Source organism: Drosophila sechellia, chromosome 3R (genome assembly GCF_004382195.2).
Source record: "Drosophila sechellia strain sech25 chromosome 3R, ASM438219v1, whole genome shotgun sequence".
NCBI lineage: Eukaryota > Metazoa > Arthropoda > Insecta > Diptera > Drosophilidae > Drosophila > Drosophila sechellia.
In genome coordinates, this window is record NC_045952.1 from 21,879,602 (window position 1) to 21,905,775 (window position 26,174).

The window sequence follows — 26,174 nt, forward strand, 5'->3', positions numbered from 1 at the left end:
TTGAGTTCAATAAAAAAACATTTTATTTCAAGTGTTTGTGCTAACTGCGACCTCTACTTCAAATCAGATTTCACCCTGGACAGGAAGCTTCAGGAGTGGAAAAAAAAAGTTGAACATAAAGGGTATGGGACTGCTCAACAGGTCAGAGAACCGGTTCACACCGCCACCCATTCTATTCCGCGCCAATAGAGCCACCAACCACCCAACCATCATGACGGACTCCTTGACTTTGTTAGACAGGCTTCCGTTTTGGGTTTGCCTTGGTTCTCTTTGGGGCAGGTAAATTTCGTTACTGGCGCCAGTCGTGTCCATGTTTATGGCTTACAGTGCCGTCGGCGCGCTGGCATGCGGCTCACGTACTCACCTTTTTGCAGGATGTCCAAGTGCTCCCACAGTATGTCGCCGGTGAAGGGCGGCGTGATGGCCAGGAACTTCTCCTTGCCCAAATCCACCATGGCGCGGCCCTTCATCTTGTAGAAGGGGTCCAGGTTCATGGAGACCAATGAGAACTCATTTTTGGCCCAGTTGAGCCAGTAGATGACATGCTCCTCCGTCCATTCACGCGGATCTGCATGGGAAATAATAGAAGGAAAGCATTGAGGGGACTTCTAAATAGGAATATAAATATAAATATAAATAGCGATGGAAATTAATCGTTTTCTAATGCCTCTAGCTCGGTGGCGACTTAATTAGGCGTGGGAGCGCACTTTGTTATTGCTGTGGGAAACTATTAATATTCATTGGTACTCGGGCCGGAACTCCAATTGATAGTTCACGGTTAGTTAGGAAAATTAAGATTATGTTCTTGAAGTTAGAATATTCAGCGGTCAGCAGGGATAACTCATTTGTAACAAAGATGCAAAGATTCTTTAGGCTTTTAGCGCATATGTGATGTCATAGTCCTATCACTTTCTACACATTCTCTTACCTTTGGTTATGTTGCATTTTTGGACCTCCTTTTCCCAGGAGGAGAAGGAAGCCTTCAGTACCTCGTTGACCTTGCGATTGGTGCCCGGCGTGAGGGGTGGCAAGGCGTTGGGAACTTCTGTAAAACACGAAAATAATCAAAACATTAGATACATTGTAATACAACATAAAAATTGCTTCAAAAAGAAACTACGAAAATGCGAACTGTAAGTATTGTCGAACCTTTGAGCTTGCTATGATTGGTGGTTAGTTGCTGCAACTTTTGTCCCTTCAGGTGGAATTTTCCAGTAAAGCACTGATAATTATTGGGCAAGAAGGTCTGAGGGTGGTAGTTATAGTTTGCCGACCGCAGCGGCGGCAGCATCCGACTGTCAGTCCAATCGATCCACTCATTGGTCATAGTCAGGCCAATTGAGATCTTGCCGACTGTATTTGTTTACGCACTGGGTGTCAGGGGTTAAAAAGGGGGACGACGATCGTGCAATTGATCTTAATTGATTGGTGCGGCACAATCTTGACCCGAAATGTCAGTGAAAGTCGCGACCCTTTCACAGCGCTCGAATCCGTCAGATACAAATGTATCTTGGGCGTGCAATTGTCGCGCCTTAATTGTGGTAATTGAACGTTAATTGCATATATCACAGCACCATTTAGCCATTAACAGATTGTCAGCATTAGCAAACGGGTTTACAGAACACACAGATGTACTCAGGCACACACACGCGAACTCCTTTCTCGAGATTTATTCAAATTTGTTCTTATTTTTAATGCGTTCGATAAAAACAGCACACGAAACGGAAAAATATATTTTGTAATTCGCTCGTCGTTCGTTCTGTGTATCTATCGGATAGCTGGATTTGTGAAACCAAACTGAAACGAAACGATCGTATCCGTAGCTATAGCTGCATATCCTAAGCAAAGCGAGCGAAGCGAAGAGAGAGAGCGCCAGAGAGCGCAACAAGTGGGAACGGAACTCGTAAATCTCGAAACCCTCTTGCGGAACGAACTGGAATTCATTCATAAAACGATGCGAGTGCGTGTGTGTGCGTGCGCTCTCTCGGCTGCGCCTGTGTGTGTGTGTGTGCGTGTGTGCTTGGAACGGAAACGGCCATCATCAGAGCAACAACAACTACAGCTAGTAAAACAACAACGCCAGGTTGTTTGTTTAGCCGAGAGTAGAAGGCAAAAGGCAAGGAAAAAGCAAAAAATAAAACAAGACAAACAGCCACACGAAAAAAATTAAAGCAAAAAACTGCAAGAAAGAGAACAAACACAAATAAAACAGCCAGCTCTTGTTTTTTTGTTTTTTTTGGGAACATTAGCAACAGGTGACCAAATGTGCGATTATACAGGGTGTAACAGGTGCACAAAATAGAAGTGTTTTAAAAGATAAGCATTACAAATAATTATGCATATTTGATAGTTAAGTAATTGCAAGCTTTAAAAAAACTGGGACTCAAATTAGCCTGGTGCAAATAATACTATGGAATTATCTTACTAACAAATCCCCTTAAGTACTTACATCCTGAAACAAGTAATTTTTAAAAAACATTGTTTTTCTATTGATCCCATTACATTTAGTGGCGTGCTCTTTGAATTTCTGGTGCACTTCCTATCTCCCAATTTGATCATAATTTGTAAATTTTCTTTTTTAATTTTTTAACCAGATTGTGCAGCACATATGGCAAAATCTACTCATGTTACCCCCTCCCCCCTGCAATGACTCGAAAAAAATGCCCAGGCACACAGGCAATTTATGAATGAATTTCTTGTGTTGCCTCACACGCGCATTCTTCTCAAAAGAAACTCCAGACAACGAAAACAACAACTTAAAAGAAGAAGACACCGATATTTTTGTAGTAAGGGAACGCTTCGTATTTCGAAGATACAATACCTCCAGGCGATAGAAGCAACAACAACAATCGATCAAGACGTCGACGTCGACAGCGGCCGCTTCCGCTGCTTCCGTTCGATGTATTGATAAAGGGGGCAAGCGAGATGGCTAGATGCAGAACGGCCAGCGAGGAAAAGAGAGAAGAAAGTGGCCAGGGCAAAGGAGAGGAGGATAAGATAAAGCTATTATTGTGATGACTACGCGACCAGGTAAATTTATGAATGAGATACGAAACAAAACGAGACGCGAAACATTGACTCCGCCGGCTTTACGTCTATGAATGAATTGAAATTACGTGTGACGGCGACGGAGACGCAAGGGAGATCATTTGGTCATTATCACAAAACCGCATAATTGGCGACAAATGCAGGGGAAACCCTTTGGCTTTATCTTCGCCACGACGTTTACCTGCAAGGCACCGGAAAAAATAACTAAGCAACTCGACAGATTGATAGGTATTTCAAACTAAGCTATTTCATAAGTCAGGATCTTGAAGTTTTTAATAAAATGATATTTATGCATTACTATTACGATCAGACTAAGTATCTTTAATTTAACTTTCCTTCCTATTTTCGTAGCTTTTCTTATCATATCAAATGAACTTCTCTCAGTGTATGTTTTAGTCTTAAGGTGGGCTGCGTGTTAAAGAAATTACTTCTCATAGCCATGACTATGGGCCCCGTACATATTTGGCATTGCATACATATGTATTATAACAATTATTATGACTTGTAGTCGCTTGAAGACGAAGTAGACGCGAGGCACTTCAAAGCCCAGCACTTACAACTCGAAATTACAAAACGTCTGTGCGTGTTCGAAATTCATTATGCGATCCGTCTAAAGTCGAAAAGGGGGATCCAACCATCCAACTGGGAGCACCTTTGTGGACCTGTGTGGGCCACACACATGGCCAGGGATCATTCAATTGGAGCCACGCCACTCCAGCCGATGCGCTGCGGTTGGTAATCATACGAGGTGTTCATTGTTCGCTCCTAGTTGCCTCACATTTTGCAGCTCCACTTGGAAATGGGTCAATCACGCCGACAGACCACCGGCCAGCAAGCACCAAGCACCGCCCGTCTGTCTGCTGTCTTCTTAGATCACAAGATGGAGCCATCCACATCCACATCCACATCCACGTCACGGTGGCTTAGTTCTTACTGAGTCTCCTTCTGGATTACTTCAGTTATGATTAATTTCATTTAATTTATTTAATATTTATATTTGCACTGGGTGGCACTTGATTAAGCTGATAATTATGCATCTGTGCAGTAGAGAAAGGGATTATCCATGAGGCAAGTGCCAAGCTTGACTTGCTTTCTGGCAAATGCAACTATGCAACTATTTGTAACATTACTAACCACTTGTTTTCAACTTTACCAACTAGGAAACTAAGAAAATCGAGAGTTATGCCGGTCAACTTTGAAGCGATTGTTTTTTTACATCTGCAGCCGTTAGTCAGGCTCAACTGCGATATTGAAGTCACGTAGGCACACGAATGGGAGGCGATTGCATTGGATGTAACGATCTTTTCAATGCTAGACTTTATGGCTTCGAAATGGCAATCTCTAGGCAAAGCCCTTTCGTACCAGGCACTCGCTTCGGTCCTATTTAATCTTATTTGTGTTTCGTGGGTGGACTAGTGCCAATCTTAAAGTAATTGCGCAATTAGCACACGAGTCTGGAGAAATCTTATCGCAATTCGCAGAAATGAGACTCGAACGAAGTACTAGCTGAAATTTATTAGTGCAGGTTATTTTTGAACCGCCCTACATCTTATCAGCTGAAGACCTGCCTTCCGATAACATGAGCATCGTTGAGTGTTCGTTCATTCATAAAAAAAGTCGGAAAGCGATCGGCGTATTTCTGCGCGTAACCGTGGACAATGAAGTTCTATTTCCGTTTCCTGTTGTGATCAGATCGTTATCGAGCGATAACCGGAGAAATTTCAAATTTAATGGAGTGTCTGATTGTCGAATCGAATCACAGGCAATTGAAGCGCACACTTAGCGTTCACGTTCCCACCTTGCCGCAGTTCACCTGATGGCGCAACAAGCTGCACGCAATTTTCATCCGAGGGAAATTGCACCGCAAAAACTGACAAGAAATAAGTGCGAGTTTAGTTGTGAACTTAGAACTTGTATCAAAAGCAGGAGTCTTTAAAAGAACTGTCTGTATGTGTTAATTAATATTTAATTATATATATTTCTATTGTTGCAAACATTAAGTATTTTAAATATTCAGTTTTCCCAAGTGTAATAAAAGCCAAAAGGCAGACATCGAAACCCAGCCAACAACTGACAACAGGCAACCACAAAGGCAGCGAACAACATTATTAAGTATTTGCCATTGACTTCCGGTCGTTAGATATTTCATTACCAACTTCGACTTCAACTTTGGATCCCTGGAGTCGGGGCCCCAGTACCAAGCTCTTCTATTAAATTGTATAATATTCCGCCTTGCACTAGCCTGGCGGTCCCGATGATGGCCTGGGCCAGGGAAAAGAGATACGAGATGCAATCGAGACCAGATGGGCAGGCAGATGCCAGTGATGGCGGTGTAATTATGGCAAAATATATAGTGCAATCAATAGCTGTACTGTAGCTATATATAATGAAAGCGTTTGTGGTATATGTAGGTCTTCGAAGGAGTCCTCTGTCCTCTCTACGATTAGTGGCATCTTTTGAAGGTCCTTTGACATTCAGTCGGCCATAAACGATTCGCGCCTCGGGCCAAAACAAGGCAACTAATTTGATTGAAATTTCAACAGTTTAACATCGATTGGCAGACTTTTGTATGTTAATATATGTATGTAGTTGTATGTATGTTGTTGTTTGTTCGGGTTTGATGAACGCTTCTCATTTAGTGCTTAAATCGTAAATTAAGTCAATAAAAGGGGCGTCATAAGAGGAATTAAATAAATACAAATTCAAACAGAGGCAAAATGTGACAAGTTCTTGGAAAATGTTGTCAACATAAAAAAAAGCATAGCCGCAAAATGCATTGGTTGGATTTTAGACCAGAAAATACCCTGCAACATAAAATATATAAAATGTAAAGACCTAACAAAAATATTTTAACATTTAAAATCAATGCTTGCCTATTTATTTATTGTTAAATTATTCAAAATGTATAAGGTATCTAAGTATATTTACTTGATCTTTAAAAGTATATTTTTTAATATTTAAAACACTTTTTGATTAAGAGTTTTTAAAGGGTACATATGTTCTCTACATACTCGAGATCTCAACATTTCTTCGAATTCCGTAAATGCACCTTAAGTTTCCTTAATATCGGAAAAAACGCGGAAAACAAACTTAAAATTCTGGATAAAAAATGGAAAGAGAATGGTGGACGGACAGGCCAACTTAAAATTATATTGAAAGCAAATAAATCAAATAATGTGCAGCCAAATTACGACAAAATACACATTCGAGTATAAATAAATACGTATGCATGACAGGAGGCGTTGGAGTTGGGGTCTTGAAAAGGGGGAGTGAGTGTGTGTGTGTATCGCGTGTGTGCGGGGAGTTTTCGATATAAAAATAATTGCAGGAATTGTGTGCTGTCGACGACGTTCGAAAAAAAAAAATACAACAAAAAATAAAAGGCCATATAGGAAAAAATCAGCGAGACGATCGGCTTCTTCTTGTTGCACTTTTGCAGCTGAAACAGCAAAAGTAGAAAGAGAGGGGGCGCGAAGCAAGTGTAAAAGAGAAGTGCGCTGGCTAACAAGAAGAAGAGGGAGCTGCGACCCTGGTGAAAAAATAAAAAAAAATGGGGAAAAAAAGAAAGAACCGAGGAGTTGTCGTACGAAACTTACTACACCGGAAATATAAAATTACACACTCAACACTTAAATGGCATGTGAGTGTAAGTGTGTGTGTGTGTGTGTGTGCGAGTGAGATGCATGCTGCAGTTGAGATTCTTCGAGATTCGTGGAGATGCAGTGCGTCACGTCTACAGGGTGCAAAGCGATCGAACCCAATTTGACCGATTCCCCCCCATCCCTTTCACCTTTTCCCTTGTTCCGTCGACGAAGGGCAGGGAAACGCAAATTAATTGCCCAATTTGAAAGGTAGGTAGTAGCCCCCATTCGACAATCAATGGACATGAAAAGTGTTGCACCTCAGGTGTGTTCCATAATTATGGGAATATTTATTTAGCCAACTTCACGAGAGGATGATTTACGCACGAAGTGCGTATAAAGCGGATTATATTTATGGCATTTGAAGGGGATTAAGGGTGCAAATATGGCGTAGAACATCCCAAAATCAAGAGAGTGAAATTTTGAGAAGGATATGAAACTGAAGGGTTCTCAATTGGTTTAGCTGGAGTTTATAAAAAGCAATAATATCAATCAAAAGATCATACATTGCACTCAAAATGAATGAAAGCATTAATAACGATCGAAAGGAAAGTGTTTCCAATACGATTTAACAGCTTAAAACGTTTAATTTAATTAAAATTCCTTGAACATTTCTAATTGCTGTACCACATTTAAACCCCTTATGAACTTCTTTTGTGTCCCATTCTCACAGAAAGCGAAATTCGCAGAAAATAAAATTCCCACGCACTTGAACTTGAATTGTTCGCTGTGTTATTTTGACAGATTCCAATACAACTCCATATGCAAACATATATATTAATGCTTTGCGCTTAAATGGGATGTTAAAAAGACTCAAATTACACAGATACTCACTCGCACACACACGCACAAGCGAAGGCGAGGACTGCCGAAAGATTAACACACAATATGTCTGTGTCCTGCAGCTTTTACCTGCTAATGATCCTCGAAAAGACTGCATACCCTCTCTTTTTGGCCGGGGTCATGTCCGACTTGTTGAGTCCTTTGGCGGCTTTTGATCCCCGCCACTCCCCCCATCTGCGGACGATCAAGGACTCTGCTCGCTTGGCGTCTGTGGCGTGGGAAAAATCGGTCTAAAATTCGCTCCTTCTGTTCGTTTTCTCCTTTTTCCCCCCATTTAATATTTCTTTTTTTTGTGTTTTTTGGTAAAAAAAAATATATTTCTCAAGCCGCGCCGAGATCTTGTCTCCCCCTTCAATAATTTCTGCGCTGATTTTTCGCAGGGGACTCAGTCTGGATTTTTCGAACTGGACTGAGTCACACTGCAACAGGTAGTGAAATTCAATGGCCGATTACAAAGGCAACCCGCTGTCTAGTGGCCCTCAAAAGTCCTCAGACAGCTTGACCCTGCGCGATAGTTATGTTTATAATATATAATCACTAACAGTAGATTGCTGGCAAACATTCCTGACTCATTGCCGATAAAGCCCGGGATTCTAGGAAACATTTCCAGCTGGCTCCCCTCTCTCAATTTGTGTCGCCAAGTGCTGTCTTTAATTTGGTTCTTTCATTTTTAATTCCATTCAATTAGCCCATGGAAATCTCACAACACACACAAAAACCAATTCACCAGCCTTCTTTTCGAGATCTCTGGTTTAATTGTTCTCTAAATTGATGGTGGGCGGACATGGACGGACACTTTGTCTAATTGCATTTATTCATAATGGTACAGACATCAGCTTTCGTAGTTTACAACAATTCCAGCAAATTGACCGAGCTTTAAGTGTGCGAAAGCGATTTTGATCGGCAAGATCAGTGTAAGTAAAGATCTTTTGAATCTCGAAGGGGTTAGATTAGTATTGCATTCTAGAGTTCCCTTCGTGATGCAGTAAATTCATTTGTAAATTTTTGTATTATTTAATTGTTTTAATTTTTTTATTAAACGTGTTTTTGTGCCAACTTGTTTATCTGCAGTCGAAAAACCCAGAAGTGCATTGCATACTCTTCCACTGTAACTTGATTTAACCAAAAAATCTGCTGATAAAAATGTATGTTTTACACAATATTCTACGAAATTTCCAGCTTGAAATGCACTTCCAAGAACATGAAAATTTCCATCAGAAAATATATATGTTTCCGACATAATTTTATCGCCGCGATTATTTGACTCGAAAGTGAGAAACGTTTGGCAGCTATCGCCGCCTGTTGTTTTTTTTTTCAATCCATACTAGCAGCGTGTAAAAATGTTTATTTAGCAAACGATCAACAGGAGAATACAAATTTATATGGACAGGCCAAAGTCAATCGGTGGAAATCCCCAATAACAATTGCAAGCCATAAACTTGATGATCAAACGAAACCTCTCACATTCGAGGGAGTGCGACAGGGAAAGCACTATGCGGGCGCGAAAGAGAGGCAAGACAATGCCAATCGGAACTGAGATCAATCGTATGTCCCAGATACCCGAATTGGTTGGTTGCTTCGCCTCACCGCTGCGATATTCTGGCTAAAAGCAAATAAATTCATTTTTAATATGCTCCAAGGAAACCAAATTCAAGGCAACAAAAAAAGAAGAAGAAGGAAAAAGTGGTGTTTTTCAAATTTTTATGGGTATTTTGTTTCAACAAGAAAAACAACGCCTAGACATTAAAGAATACAAACAGCAGATATACCGAGCTGCAAAGCTGGTAAAAGCTGAGAAAAACCGAAACAGACAGCGCGGCATTTTCGATTTTCCAAATTTTCCAACTACTGCAATCGCAACTTCAACGGAACTTGTCAATGTTTACAAACAAACAAACACAGTACCAAAATCTATGTACTACTACATCCAATACGATAATATCTAAACCGATTTATATGAACGCAGTTCTTATTTTTTTGGCACAATAAATTCCATTTGCAAACATTGTTTATTTTCCGTTTTGGGGGAAAACATCAAACGACAAAAAGGGAAAAAGCCCCAATGAAATTTTTGAAAAAATATCCCACAAAAACTAAAGTTTATGATCTGTGTGGGTTATCTATATGCTATCGATTGTTCTTCCTGCCCGCTCTTCCAGTAATTATGAGTTGTCTTGGGGGTTGGGGATTTTCATTGGTGGGGGTTGTGTTTCTTTTAGGATCAAAGATCAAAGAGCTCGACTGCCGTGTTTGTTGCCATTGCACTCGGTGGTGTTATTGGTGGGTGGTGTTACGGGGTCGGGATAATGCCCACAAGGTGTGAAATAAGCTGAGGATCGGGGAGAACGTGCAACATGCCGCCTGCAACGGAAGGCATCACCGAATGTCTGATATCAAACAGACACTTTGGCAACTGTTTGAAGTGCAATCGACATACTAGCGATCGGCGTTCTATATATAGGAATCTAAAACGCTTCGGAAAGATATGTTATGAGTGTTTTATGAAAGGAAATGTTTAGGCAAGTGATTGCAGATCTGAGCCGATCATTAAGTATAGGTTATATGGCATATTTGTGGCATGTATGACGTAGAAACTAAATTTAAGGTTAACCATATATGTTTACATTTTGCTTTCATCTTTTCAATCATGCCAATTATTGCAAAGCGCTTGCAGTGATGCCAATTTTTTCCACTTTCAATGATGCCAGTTCATATGCAGTACCATTGTAAGAGATTTTGAATCATTTCTATGCTTAAAAATACATAAAAATCACAAGTTAGCTTTACTTATCAACAACTCTGCAATTAATAATCCCCCTCCCAGTTATTTGGCCATCAAAAAGGTGTAATACTGAACGGATTGATTGATTAATTGACTGGCCAACGGACCAGGTCTTTCCGTAACGAACTCCCATAAAATCTTTGCTAAATCTAAACAACGGCAAAAACTATCAATTGACAGCGAAGGAAATCACAAATAAATCTATGGCCATCCACGGCTATACATGGTATATATAAATCTTTATATGCATGGCCATAAATCTCGGGCCAGATCATGGGGAAACAACAACAATAGCAACAGCGAAATTTTAATCAACACTCATTAAGTCTGTAAGATCGCTGGCAATATAATTAAGAGAAATTAGATTTCCATCGGCGCTACGTTGACGTCGACCACAGATGATGCTGATGATTATGATCATTGCGATCGTGATGATCGGTTGCGATGCGATGCGATGCGATGGACGACCTGTTGGATAAATGGACACCCAGAGAAGCAACAAATATCTATAGCGTCGAGAGCTTTTCGTTGTTTAACGATTTTGCAATTCAGCTGTCGATCATTTCATTCATAAAATCTTGGCACGCTCGCACACACACTCACGGTTCCATTCACACAGAGGGAGATCCGCTGATCTGGAAAACTCGCACATCCACATACACATCCACATCGACATCCGCAGATGCTGGGTTAATGCCAGTCCGTGAAGTCCACAAGACCAGCCACCCGCCACTGCTCCGCTCGCTGGGATCGGTTTGGTTTGCTTTGGTTTGGATTGGATCTCCCCATCGGTCCACTACAAACGAAGTGATTAATTCATGTAGTGGCCGGTGGAGCCCCCTGATCTCCACCAGCCACCACCTCCTTTGGCCCCCTAGGCCATTCGCCGTTTTCTCAATGGGAACTGGTTTCGTCAGTTTGGTCGTTCGTTCGGTTCGTTCGTTCATTCGATCGATCGGCCGTCGCTGCCGTTGTTGATATTGGGGTTTATGTTATTATATTCATCCTCACCTGATCCCCAGCAGCTGCTCATCCGGTCAATGTGAGAAAAAACTTAAAACAAACGCAACAAATTTCCATGCAGGCGGAAAAGTTGCGAAGTTGGAATACCCTATCAACGCATTTCACTATCATTGGTAGCATTTTTAAGGATGTAATACTTTCAATATTTTTAGTAAAGATGTATAAGATATGAATCTACATTTCATTGATACTCAATCTCAACCCTCATCGCACATTTCATCTTGTAAACTAGTATCTACTTAAACAAATAATTTCTAACATGTTAATAATAGGTTCCTTCATAAAATCGTCGTTCATGTCGCCCAGAAATAGTTTAGGGTATCCAATGATAAGGAAACAAGCCATGCTAAAAAAAAAAGTCATTGCAAAAACGCATGCAACTTTTTCTTTTCGGGTTTGTTAGCCGTTTCTATTCGTACTTTAGCTGCAACACGGAGTTTGGAGCTGGGTGTTTGGAGTTTGGAGTATGGACCATGGAGCTGGGGTAGCCGATCAACTGGCCAGATATTGAGCAGTGCAATGCGAGTCTAAGTGAATGATGTGGTGGCGGTGGGGAGCTCGAGACCGTGCCAAATGAAATGCGAAAGTTGCTGGCCGGCAATACGGCCATGCATCTATCTGACATTCAAATCAGCTTAGAAAACTGCAACTCCAGTGGTCAAGTGGGGTGTTCGACGGCAGACGGGACAGGCCAGGCCCAGGTCCAACCTATTTGCAGCATCCGCAGCAGCAGCAGAAGCAGCAACTGCAACTGCAGCAGCAGCAAAGGAAGCCGAGTGGGTTGAGAAAAAACTAAAGCAAACTCTTTTTTTTCCAACTGCGGAAGTTTGTCAAGCACGTAAAACAGTTAATGGACACAGGATATGTTTCCGGGCCAAACTAGTTTCTCCGTCTCCGTTCGTTTTTAGTTTCGTTGTTTTTTCTTCTTACCTGTCTGCACCCATCGAAGTTATTAATTATCAATTTGTTTTAATCAATGAATGTGTAGAAAACTGGCAGACCCAAACCGACTTGTAAGTGAGAAAACGAAAAATGAAAATGGAAACAAAACTAGTTCGTTCTGCGTGTATTGGCAAAAGTTTGCCTCGATTATGATGGGATGATATCGTCTTAATTGGCTTTTAATTGCTATGGGAAGTTCGGTTTGATGTTTTCACAAGTTCCTCTTAATCAAATCAGTAGTTAACGCATAAATTAGATATGCAGATATCAATGGGAAGCGGCATTTGGGGTTATTTCAACCATTATTAATAGGGTCACTCACCCAATTATAGGGGCAAAAAATAAAACGGTTCACAATCGGAAATACACATGGATTATAAAGTTTAAAATTCTAGTCAGCGATTTGGCAAAGTAACGGATCTTAGTTAAAATTAATGAATGAAATTAGAATAAACGGAAGAAGATTTAATTTACAAACTAAGCTGTGAGAATGTAATTTTAAACCAAGTTAATCAGATTCATTTAAAAGCTATCCACGCAAAAATCAATCAACGAAGTTAATCATCGTAAAATTGAGTAACTACCTATTTAGAAAAATATAAATAGACATAAGGACCCCAAGGAGCATTAATCTCCTGCAGCTCAAGCCAGTTCTTAAAGCTCTCTCAACTTCAATTTAATTTAATTTACCAATATGAATATCAATAATTGAGCGTAGCCAATGAAAATTCCCCCATAGCCCATAGCTTTAATGAAGCACCGAAAGGAAGCGGCTGCACGTTAAATCCATGGGGGCAGGAGTCCCAGTTGGAGAGACTCCACATTTTAAAGCGCAAGATAAACACGAACGATTGGATGCCGATCGGATCAGTTGTGGCTGGCTATCCCCAAAGAGAAGCGCCGAAGAGAAGACATAAGCTGAGCTGAAGCGGCCGTCGATTGTCGCGGCTTACAACAAACAAAGAGGCCCCCAACTCCAGAGGCCCCCCTGCTCTTGAGTTCCCCATAGCCAGCCCCATCTCCCGATCTCGAAATGATCGTGTAGAGATGTTCGAGCGCTGGATGCGTTGGAAAATACAGTAGCCGAGCAGTAGCCAGCAAACAAATTACACACAATTCAAACTCCAAACAGAAGATTTCACAGCATCCAGAGCCGAACAACAAGAACAACATTATTATCTGACGGATGGCGCTTCCAGTGTCCAACGGCGGCACCCCACACTACCATCCAGAATCTCCAGCTTCAGCTTCAGCTCCACGTTCACCATCTCAGCAGTTGAAGTTGATGATGATGCTGCGGATGATCATCAGGTTGCTTCTGTTGTTGATGATGACGGTGGCGTAGACATATGCTCGTAAGAACGAATCAAGTTGAATGGGACTAGTGTCGTTGCTGTTGTCGCAAAAGCACTGAGAGAAAATAGTAGTGCATACTACCAAGGCTATGGTAAGACTTTAGAACTTATTCATCGAAGATACACCTAATTAGTCTGATTGTATGGACTTTTTACCCTATTAATTGCTACCTTTACAATGTAAGTTCATGCTTTTTCTTACAGTGCAGCTACTGTTCAATGGGGAATGAAACAGCCTGGACAGCCCGGCTTGGATTCGTTGGCTCCGCTGATTCGTTTGCTCGGTTGTTCGGTTGGTTTTTCGGTTAGTAAACCGGATGTTCCTAATCATTGCTAGTTTGCCTCAAATTAAATATGCTCCATGTGTGTGTGTGCCAGCGAGTATCTTTTGTTTGTGTGCCTGCCTAGGCCTGTATGCCATGCCATGCCATGCAGATAGATTATAGTCCATATACACAGTCCCGCACTCGGAGATACTCACTCGCAAATGCGAAGCCTTCGCTACAACGTCCTATCTTGAATCATGAATGAAATTTGTTTTTCTTCTTTATCGGACAACAACTGGCTCAGTTCAGTGACGCATCTCGGTACACAAATATCGTATATCGAGAGTTGGCCCAACCAGATAACCACGGGCAATTCCTCGCCCGTTTGGCAAGGCCAAATTAGCCACTACTCATGGCCACGTATGAAAATTCGCATCTTTGATAAACTGGTCGAAACAGGTCCGCAAGTCAAACCAATTAAATTGATAGAAGAGTGACCGCAACGGCGACTGAAACACATTCATAAATTCATTTTTATCAGCATCAATTAGCAATAATTATTCATTACGCGTAGCGCGACCAGAATGATAATAAAAGCGAAGTAAAGAACGCTGGCCTGCATTGCAAAAGGGGGAAAAATGTGCATTGAAATTGCACTGCAGCTCAATTGAATCCAGATTATGGAGCATGGGTGATATAGAACTTAAAACAAACTATAAAATAACTCTTTTCAAAAAAGAGCTATAAAACTAAACCCATTTCTAATTAATATTCCATTTCCCCAGCTATAATTTTAATAGCTTTCACACACTCCAGGGGGAAAAGATGCAACCTGAGTGAAATCCCAAACTCAAGACCCCGATCAAAAAGAACTCCCATAAGACGCTACTATCTCAATCGTGTGGTGGCCTTAAGTATCCATTTGGTAACGGCTTTGAATAAATTAAGATGCCAAAAAACGTAATGAATTGAAATTAAATGTATCAGAGGCTGTAAAAACATTTTGTCCCGACGTTTTCGGCATTTTGTGGTTTCATTTAAACAAATATATTTGGCCATTAATTGATAACTGAATTTCGAAAATGGACCCGGAACGTGTGACGGAAGGCACTTTTAGCCATCCCGCTGCGTGGCAGATGATAAAAACCGAATTAAATTACCCAAAAGAGGCAAAATATTAATTGTTTTTTAAATAAGATGGCCCAAAAGACTGGCGCCACAATGAAGCCCACACGGCATTAACTTAATTGTTGGCAACATAATTGGTTAGATACGAGTATCTGCTGCCAGGGGTCATGGTGATAACTCCTCTCTTCCTTCGATTGCCGTTCGAAATGAAGATGCAATTTGTTGCTGGTAATAAGCCCACGCCATGGCGATACAACTGGATTGACTTCCCGATCTGCAGCTTCTCCTGGCACCCCCTATTCGCCCTAGGTTTCTTTTAGCACCTGGCCTGCCAACCCTAGGACCACAACGATCATCGTGAGGATGCTCAAACTGGACCCTAGACTTGCCTGGCTGCTCCGACATTTGCATAAAGTACAGTGAGCAAAAATGTTACTACTAATACCAAGAATCAAAGTTAAATAAATACTACTAAGAGTATTGATCTATTCGTTTTACGTGTTTTATGGCCATTAATTTCTAGATTTAAGAACCTCGCTTGATTTTAGTGTAGCGACTATAGGCTTATAGCATAGATCATTAGACTATTTTTAATAGAGAGGTACTGGAGAATAAGGTGGGGAGAAATGTCGGGATTCCGAGTGGGGATGGACCCCAACCGAAAGCAGGACCCAATAGTGACTATAGTCAACCAGTTTTGTGTTTTACTGCCGTCGCAAAAGCGGTTTGGTCAGCTGTTCAAACTGCTACCAACCAGACGCCTGCCCACTCCCCCAAATGGAGTCCTACCCCCCACCCCTCACACGCCCGACTCCCCACCCCCCCGTTCGACTGTGAATCGGCAAAAGTTTCACCTGCTCGCAGTTGCAGCTTGCGTGCGATCGAGTCGAGTGTTTGTTGGCATTAGCCATGGCTAAAATAAGCGGACCAAGTACAGACCGATGATATTCCCCCTTCATGTTTGCTGTTTGTTGCTGCACCAGTTGCAGTGCAGCCGCACAATTTTCACACTCCTTCAGAGCGATGCTGTGGCTACCTAAACAACCGAACCTAGCGCAATTAGAATATATAACTAAATGTATTTCAACAGGCTACAATATAAAAAAAAAGTACATATATTCGTGGAGAGGGCTGGGGGTGTGGCTGCATTGACAAACAAATTTATGTGGAGAGCCACAAATCTTGCGGGTTTCAAATAAACAAAACTAAATGCTTAACCCTCGAATAAATTAACTTCCGATTTAAGGCGCACCATATACAAAGTCAAGTACAGTGCGCGGCATGACTGTGGGTCTGTTATAGCTAAGTAATTGAGACATTCTAATTCTAAATGAAGCTAAGTGCATTTCAAAGACCTTAAGAAGGCTTTCTTGTATTTCAATTTAAATATAAGCCAAATTATAGATAAAATCCTAACCAACTGAGCAGATTTCTTTCACCATTTCGCACTGTACCTACTTATATAAATATATTCCCGCTTGTATATACAAATTGTAGTGCCAGTCACCGATTCTCGCACAAATTCCGATTCAGATCCGATTCAGTGTTATGGTCAGCATCAGGCGGCGAGGATTTCGAATGCAGGCGTACAACGAAAACACTCAATAAAATCCGTTGATAAATTGCGCCGGGCATCAAAGGTAACCCACTGTGCGAATGGCGCTACAACCAACCGCTCATGCCCGCTACCCAAATCCCAGCCACTGGGCCACTTGCAGCAATCTTCTGTGGAAATTTATCGATTGTTTTTGTTTAGAGAATTTTCGGTTGGAATAGACACAAAAGCGCCAGTGCCGACATTGTTCAGATATAAAGTTGATCTGGGGGGGAGCCAAAGAGTTGGGGATCTACATGGATGTTACTTATGGACCTCTCCATTCGAACAGACTTTGATTAGCTGCGGCCAGTGCACAAATCAGAAAATCTACTTCTTCGAAAGTTATGGGATGATAGCCGAAATAAAGCTGTACAATTTTGGCAGTTACATAAATTTAACTTGGGAATAAATTGATAGAACAATCAATTGATGTGCCTAGTCCAAAATTGCTCTATTAGGCCATTAATAGATTCCACTTCCGACTTTGTCTATAGATCGGCTTTCAATAAAAAACTGTTCCACTTGATAAACTTTGCCACTTCATGGCTCTATCATAAAAAACCCAGTTAATAGGATAGGATCTGCCAAATGGACTTAGTTAAAAGTTCCATTATTCGGGCTAAGAGTAGCGCAACGAAACGGCTTTTAATTCAAATGACAATTGCAGAAAAGGCATTAAGACACAAAAAACCCATTATGTGAGCCGAAAGAAGAGTGTAAACTCTAATTTAAAATGCTGAACAAATTATGACATGGCAGAAAATAGGAAGTACGACATACCAAAGGGCAATGGGCCAATTCACATATGTATGTGTATGGCTCTTTGTTTTAGGCAGCTCGCTTCTTTTTCGGCCAATTGAAGCGTTAAATTATCAATTGGCCAAAGGGGTAGCAGCAGCGTTAAATTGGCCAAGAGAATGACTATAAAAAGTGAGCGGGCGATATGGATAGCTAGAGAGCCCAGGTGGACACGCTTGAATTGATGATCATCGGGCTTCGATCGATAGAACCAAAACGCACTTCTCCTGCTGGAAAATTGTGCAACGAGGGCCGGGGGCAGGCAACTGGAAAATTGTGCAGACACAATCATTATGACAAGGCAGGTGTTCCCAATCGACAGCGCCCCCTCATCCGCGCCAGCCTCCTCCTCCTTCTCCTCTGCTGCTGCTGCCAAAAAGATATTTATATGGATCGAGATCCTGTATGATTCAATTTTTCATCGATTGCATTATCAATTGAGCTCCAGTACGGCTGTTCGTTCGTTCGTTCGGTTGGCTGGTTGGTAAATCATAAAATGCAATTGAAGCTGTCCCAAGAACGGGTTTCCATTGCCGCAATTTGTTGCCCCAACATCCACACATCTAATCTGGATGCAAGTGCATCTGTGTGAGTTAGTTGGTAGTTGTGCGTGGACAAGTTGCCTTTTGTTGCATTAATTGATTCATATTTGTTAGTCGCGTCTTGCAGCATTTCCTAATGGGATTTCGGTTTCCTTTTCTCCACTGATATATGTTTTTTTTGCTTCATATTTGGCATTTATGATTAATTGAGTTGCGACCAAAATGGGCATAAGTGGATTTCAAAAATTCGCTTTTTATTAATTTGGCTAAATTATAGAAATAATTAGTTTGCGGCACGCGCTGAAGTTTCTATTTAATCCGATAGACTTTAAAGGCAATGCTAAAAATTGCTCAGATTTTTTGTGGTAGCCAGTCATTAAATAAAATTCGTATTTTAGATTCAAGGCTACATTTAGTCAGTCATTGTTATTTCGTTTGTTATTATTATGGCTGATATATTAAGCATTTCAAACTAGATCCTAACATTGATTTTTTTAAGTTATTCGAAAACAAATAATATACTTATATAAGCATTAAAAAATACATTTATTTTTTATTTATCTTATTAAGTTCCCGCATGGTATGCAATTGTTTTTGTGTATTCCGTTTCCAATTGGCGCTTAAAAGTAGGCAATATTTTATTACACTCTTAGCTTGCTACTGTCCGGCAGGTGTCGCCACTAAGTCATGTAGAAATCATGTATATAACAAAGAGATTACGTTTTGATAACCTAATTAAAATATGCCAGCTTTTAAAATAAAACAAACAAAAGTCAATAATTTAAGTCAAAATCCGCAAATGCTTATTATATTTAAAAACCATTTATTTAAATATTATATGTACATATGCTTACTGCACATTGTTTATTTGATAAGGAACTGATATTCCAGTTTTCAATAGTTTTACGGCACAAGCAAATCCCAAAATAGAAATTATTGAACATAAAGCTGATAACACAAGAATTTATTTCACTTCACTGCTTTTTCTAATGAAATATTTCATTTTATATACAAGTTAGGCAAATACCCTTACCTAAGTTAATTTAATGCAACCAATTTGTGTAAGTGTACATTCCCCTATTATCTTGTTAACTTTGTAACCAACAATTGAGAAGTGCTTCTTGTGTCTTTCTAGTTCCCGATACTTCAAGGTGTAGGTTAAGTGCATTATATTATTAGAGTGTCTGCTTCCCCCCTATCCCCCCTTTGCCCTTTGCTGCCCAAAAACACCCACCTTCACCGATAACGAGCACTTCTTATCAGCCAGCCACAAATATTTGTTCTTCGTCGACCTCATTGGTTATTTCTTGAGCTCCAAGTTGGTTTGGAGCGACGGAAAGTGAGTTTCGCGTTTGGTAAAGTTCAAATTGCTGAAGGTCGCACGCGTGAGAGGGTTGCCTGATAAGTTTTGTCACCCTGATTATTGTGCTGGGTCAGTAGTTTATGGCTTTATTAACTCTTCTGCTGCTGCTTCTTTTTTATGCTCGCCCTTTCACATTACAACATTTCGGAGCGTGCTGATTAGCCATGGAATGGGCTTTTATGCGGCTCGGAAAATCCCAAAAAGCAACAACTACAACTATTACAATAAATGCTGCTAATTTGTCCATGGGATGCACTCAATTTAGACACATCCGTTCTACACAGCCAGAAAAAAATGGGTACATTTATGTACATACATATGTGTGTAATAGAAAGAGAGCAACGCGCTTTTGTTTTGATAACATTGTTTTCGCCGTGAATGAATGGGTATGGAAATAGAAACGTTGAGGGAACGTGATTAGATAAAGTCTGTATGTCTTTTGTAAGCTATTTACATATTTGAATACCTACACAGAGAGAAATTAGGCACACGTATATGTACTATGTATACTATACTTAATTTACAACTTGAATTGTAAAAATGGTAATTGTTTCGTTTTATGGCATAATTTTAACACTGAGCGCAACTTTATTCATTATTTTGCATTCATAAATCAGCAATAAGCTCGAATACTAATTATCCAAGCATTAGCTGCATAAAATTAAAAAAAAAATATGGAATTATTCCGTCATAAAGGCCTCAATTCAAATGAATCAAAAAGTTCTCGCGCGATTAATTCCAGGCGAAACAACAACAAAAATCAACGTCGGGCTATCAAAATTTATGAATGAATAAAGCAGAATCAGGCGAAAACCCGACAAAAGGCAAGACAGAGGAAAATACAAAACAAAAAAATAAGTATTAATAAAAAGGCAAGTAAAATAAGCAAACAAAACGAAAATCACAAATAGTAAGTGAGTACAAAGTGGCGTGCATATGAAATATAAAACAGGCGATATATCCCACTACAAACGCACAAATCCACACACTCACACACACACACATATGTACGTACATATATGTACCTCTGAATATGAATGAATGAAAAATTGTAGAAGCAGCACAACCGCAACACCAACAACATAAGTTGTTAACGCAGCAGTTCCACGAACCAAAAAAAAAAAAAAAATAACCGAAACCCCAAAAAACAAACACCAACGACAACCACAGAAGACGGAAAAAAAAGATCTGTGAACAAGAAATTTGAAAGGTAACAAAAAACTGAAATTAAAACAAAAACTTAAAATCAGAAACACGAGCAGCAAGTGTGTGTTGGCAACTCGTTTTCCAGTTTTCCATTTTTCCACATGCAGCAGCTGCCCACAAATTGTGCGTGGAGTGATGGCGAAGGGAAGGGGAGCGGAGTTGAGGGGTGGGGTCTGGAAGGGGGTGGTGCCTGGAATGGGGGGAAGGGAGGGGAGTTCAAATTATGAATAAATAAGAAGTTGGTCCAAGAGCAAACAGCTAAAAATCAAAGCAAATACACAAAAACAATGGAAACAAAACTGGGATGGCGAAGAACATTTTGTAGTTGAAGTTTAGATACCCTTGTTGGTGTTAAAAAATTAAACAAAATTAGGCAATTAGATTTTTCGAAGTATAAAAACAAAGGCCTTTTGTTTAATATGCATTTGGCTTAAACATTCTTTAAAGTATAGTTAAAGCCTACGTTAAGGTTAGTTTTCAAGATTTTCAGAATCTCAGCGACTTAGCTAACACTTGATCGCAAAATCCAAACTGAACCATAACACCCTACACTACACTGCAGGGTATAAAAAGGCAACGACGACTGCAGTTGGATTTCGAACCAAAGTCGACGCGCCCACGGGCAGCGACAGAAGAAGAGAAGCTGGAGCAGCGATAAAAGAGGAGCCCCAAAGACAAAGCCGGAGAACAAGAAGAAGAGGAAGAAGCCGGTTTGCAGGAACAAGCCTAGAAGAAGAGGAAGAAGGAAGAGCAGCAATGGAGGAGGGGAGGGGGGGAGGGCGACGGGGCAATGCAGGCACACGCAAAAAAGGAAGGAAACAAACATCAAGCCCCAATGACAGAGGAAGCAACCACAACAACAACAATTGGCCGTGGAAGAAAGGGAGACAGCGGCAACAAGATCCACTCGTCGCTGGCTCTTATCCCCACTCCCATTCCCATTCCCAATTCCATTTCCATTCCCCCATTCATCAACTGCATTTTAATTCTTTTTTGGTTGTCTTTGCGTTTTGTTTTTTTCTTCTTTTTATTATTCGAGAACCAACTAGTTTTGTTGTTTTTTGCTGTATGAATGAAAACGAACGTGTTTCTTGGAGAGCGAGAGCCCCCAAAAAGAGAGCGGGAGAGCGCTGGGGAGCAGCGGCGCCGGCAGCGACGTCGACAGCGCGGGGATGAATGAAATGAGCAGCAAAATGAATGAAAGTTGTGGGGCTCGCGCAGTCGACGTCGCTGCCAGCGTCGACGTCAGGCTCTCCCGATCTCTCGCTCTCCCATTCTCCTTGTGGAGAGCATTTGTATATTTTTTATACTTTTTATACAAATCATAGCGCACATATTTAATAAGCAAAAATATAATTTGCTTTATTTATTGTTTCGTTTGGTTCGTTTCGTTTCGTTTTGTTTCTTGTTATTTTCAAAGTTTATGATTAATGAGAGATGATTACGGCGTGTGAGTGTGCGTGCGTGAGTGTACTTTTGTATCTGTGTGCGCGTATAATTAAAATAAGGGCAGCCTTTTGCATACACTTGCAAAAAAGGAAATCTTTTTAAAATCTGCTGAGAAAAAAATCGTTTTTGAACTCATTTAGTCATTCCAATTTCAGAAATCTAAACTGGTGCTAAGCGTACAATATGATTACGTTACGTTTATTATATGTTTTATAAACAATTTCCCACGGTTTTATGCATTTTTAGTACATTTAGATTTCAGCGCGATCCTTATGCTAAGAGTATCTTTCGTCCGCATAATGTAAACTAAATTTACGTGCCTGGCTCTCGATCTTTTTCTGCTTCTTATGGCCCGCGATGTTCCCCCCTTTTTTATGTGCCATCCCCATTTTCCATTCAGCATCTGCGCAGTTGTCGCCGTTTTTGCATGTTTTTTTCCCTCGTTTTTTTTCCGCCTTTCTGTTTCTGTTTTAGTTTTTGTGATTTTATATTTATTTTTTGTTTCTGTTGCCATTTTATGGCCGCGATCTTCTAGCGACGAGCGAAAAGTTCAGGCTGCCAGTTGTTTTCGCTAAGGGACTCGCCTGGGTCCCACATACATATGTACATTTGTACATTTGTACATTTGTACATTTGTACATTTGTACATTTGTACATATGCCTAAATACATTTACAGTGATGTAGGGTTGTAAGTGCCACTATATAGGCGCAATGAGGTGGACCTTCCCAGAAACTTAAATTGAACTGCCAAATTAATTACCGAATATATTACGTCTGTTTAGCCAAATAGTACCACACTGCGTATGAGCAATGATTTTCCAAAAACTTTTCCCACGCAGTCAAGCTGCTTATTCAATTTAGTATGCTAATGTAATACTTTATTTTAATATATTTATAAATTCAATTTATAGCATAAACTTAGCCATGTCACCACTGCGTATGAGTGATAATTTAAAAGACCATCTTACACATTTACAAACTGAGGTCCACCCTTCGTACACTACACATTTGTATATTTAGTTGGGCACTGACTTTAGTCTTGGGTTTGCGTTGACATTGAAATTGTTTGCGCTTTGTTGATCTCTACGCAACGATAAGACATAAATACATAAATACTTTTTACGTTTTCGGGTTCCTTTTCTTTCGGTAACTGCCTCGATTTTTTGGGCCACGGCAAAAAAAGAAACACCAAGAGGATTTGTATTATTTGTTTTTATAAACATTGAACGACTTTCAAATCGTTTGTAATACCAATGATTTGGACAGATGGCAGTGCATTGAGATATTTTTAAAGTATTATAGAACACTGCTTGAAAATGGTCACTAATCTTTGAAAATTCACAAAAATAAGAGCTTTTAATATTGATTAAAAAATTCCAGTGAATCTTTATCAAAAAAAAACAACTAGACAGATATTTAACTTGGGATTAAGTTTCGTCATCGAGCTCCAAAAGCTAAGTACTATCCGAAAAAATAAAACCGAGAAATTCCCATTATTAACACATATTCTGTACATTGTTCTCGCTTCGCAAACAACGGGGCAAAAGATGCATAAAAAATTACCATAAAACGTTGTCCGATACATGAAATCTCTTTCTGCCCCGAAGACTGTGTGTGAAATAATAGAAAAAGTCTACTAGACACATGCCATAGGAAAAGCAACAACAACGACAATGATATTTTGTCACATTACGTATACGAAGAGTTGGCATAGTGAGTGAGTGAGTGAATGACTGACATATTGGCTGATTGACAGCGGCAGCAGCAGCAGCAGCAGCGGGGGAGGGAAAAAGGTAGCGCTGCACATATTTTGAGATATATTTATTTTGAGAGTATTTCAAATGCAAATGTATTCCGCGCGCAGAGATCTCGCTTCGTTTTCCATTTGTTGGAGCATTTAAAGGAGCAAATTGAGTGAATGAATGGGTGAATGGAAAAGTGAGGGAGTGACTGTCTGAATGAATATGTGTCCGCAAGTTAACTTGGCACTTCGCCGGGGGGATTTGGGTGGGGATCGGGAATCAGGGAGTGGGGATCGGGGAGTGGGAGTTCAGGAACAGGGGGCTGGGCCCACCGGAAACAAACGACGTGACTTTTCACTGAAATATTAAACCAACTATGCGAATGCTTGGGCATTATGTTTGTTTCATCGACTACATAATAATCACATTTCTTCCTTTGGCATTATTTCTTGTTCTTTTCGAGCTTTTTTTTCACAAGTAACACACGCTTTTGTCCGCTTATCTTATCGCCAAATTATTTGGCCCGCTCTTTCGTTCGACTCTCAGTGTGTTTTCGCCATTTTATCGCTCGGTTCAAAAGGCAAAAAAAAAAAATTAATAATAAAGTCGCAAAAGCAACTGATATATTGATCGGTTGCGACGACTGCCACATATCCTTCTGTATTCGTTCTTAAACAATTTAATAAGCTTCTAATGCAATTGTTCACCTTCTTGCGAATAGTAAGTTTAATGTAAATAGACCTTAATAATTATTGAATTTAATAAGCTATGAAGAACACAGTCAGAATTCCCAATAATTGCGTTTCTATTGAATATCTGCCTTCACATATAAACAAAGCTAATCTAACTGACTAATATAACATAAGATATACAAACAGCACGTATGTGAGTCAAGATAGGACCATAACGCTTCGCAACTATATAATTGTTGAACATTTGCTCATCAACAACATTTTGCTCTTAAATTATTTCCAATTCTTGGAAGTCTGTTATCAAAAGCTCGCCAGACCTCGAAATGCCATTCAACAAACAAAATATGAAGTGAAGGAGCAAGAAAAACGAGACATATGAAACCGATATAGGAAATGGGTTAGCACTTGGCCAAAGTAAATATAATATATTATATATGGGAACAATTATGATGCATTTTTACTCACCTAATGAGGCCTCATGATCTGAAATATCCGACAAGCTGCACAGATCCTTGCATCCATGGATCGGCTCCTCCTTGATGAAAATATTTTTCGACTGCAAGCAAGATGGAATTTTTTTGTATTAGTTTAGGTTTTTAACTAATATCTCAAGGCTGATTCATTTACTGACTAATTTGTTTAAAGATAGTTAAGTCATCATATTTTACTATATTACTTATATTTACAAGTAGAACATTATTGCGTCATATTAGAGGTCATTCAACTGTTGGCATTCCATTTGCATTACTTTTCGATGCTATTTGGTTCATAGATTCTATTCTAGTTTCTGAGCTAATTTGCATTTGAATGCAGTAAGGATATGCTGCTTTGATTGACTTTGCTTCTTAATTAGAAGGCTATAAATTAGGCGTGATCAATTCATCAGCTTTGTTTGTTTTTCCTGGCCAAAACAGCAATTCCCCCGATGCCATTTGCTTGTTGTTTTAATCTTTCCCCAAGAGGTGTGCTCCACCTGCCACCCCCATTATCACCACCCCCATTTGCAGCACAATGAGCAACAGTCAACACAAGAGGCATCCATGATTGTGTGTTGTACATATTTATAAACAAGCCACTTTTACCCAATTACAATTACAAAATGTGTGTGTGTGTGCATTATAATCAAAGATACAATAGCGCAGAGTCGTGGCATAGATTGCTGCGGCAATTGACAGTGGCTGGCTGGCGGCGGACTTCCCCAATGTTGTCCCATGGGTCCATCGGATCGTGTTGAACGCGTTCTAATAAATTGAATTGTACGTTTGACTTGCTCAAACGAGGGGACTACTGCGTCTGCGGGAACGCCATTAATGATAATGGAGGTCACAGTAGTCAAACGAAATGCTCCGTTAATATCGTAATCAATTGCTGAGCGAATTCCAGCTGAATTCACATACTCAATTGGAATCCAATTTTTGGAGCTCTACGATCCACAAGGCTTCAGTTACTGGTCAGACTGGACTGGATGGAAACCCAAAACTTGGCTCCTTCTAAAGGCCAGACACTCCGGATCGGATTACCTGGCTGCATTTTCCAAGCGACTGCGCATGCGCATGTCCTTTTTTTTGTGGGGCACTGGCAGGGATCAGCTGGGGGTCAGGCTGTTGGCCCCGAAAGACCGGATGAAAGTGGTCAACGGCTCGACGAGCCAACGGATATGCTTACCGCAGGCGATGTGTCAAATGCCTTCACTCGGTCGTCAATTTCTCGGGGACACAAAGAATCCAAGGGAGTGGGAAAATAAAGGAATATTAGG

The 26,174-nt window shown here is 40.3% G+C and overlaps 1 protein-coding gene across 2 annotated transcripts in view; it reads right to left on the reverse strand.

Annotated features, from left to right (window-relative positions):
- Window positions 1-26,174, reverse strand: part of LOC6607563 (ETS-like protein pointed) — a 55,416-nt gene that overhangs the window by 22,247 nt on the left and 6,995 nt on the right. Inside the window, exons 3-5 of one of the 2 annotated variants that reach the window (XM_032720741.1) lie at window positions 24,884-24,974; window positions 929-1,045; window positions 365-568 (exon numbers count right to left, since the gene is read on the reverse strand). In XM_032720741.1, the coding sequence (XP_032576632.1) occupies window positions 365-568; window positions 929-1,045; window positions 24,884-24,974 (412 nt within the window). Of the gene's footprint in view, window positions 1-364; window positions 569-928; window positions 1,046-1,149; window positions 1,775-24,883; window positions 24,975-26,174 lie in introns of those variants that run through there. The other variant, XM_002032296.2, reaches the window with a different exon arrangement.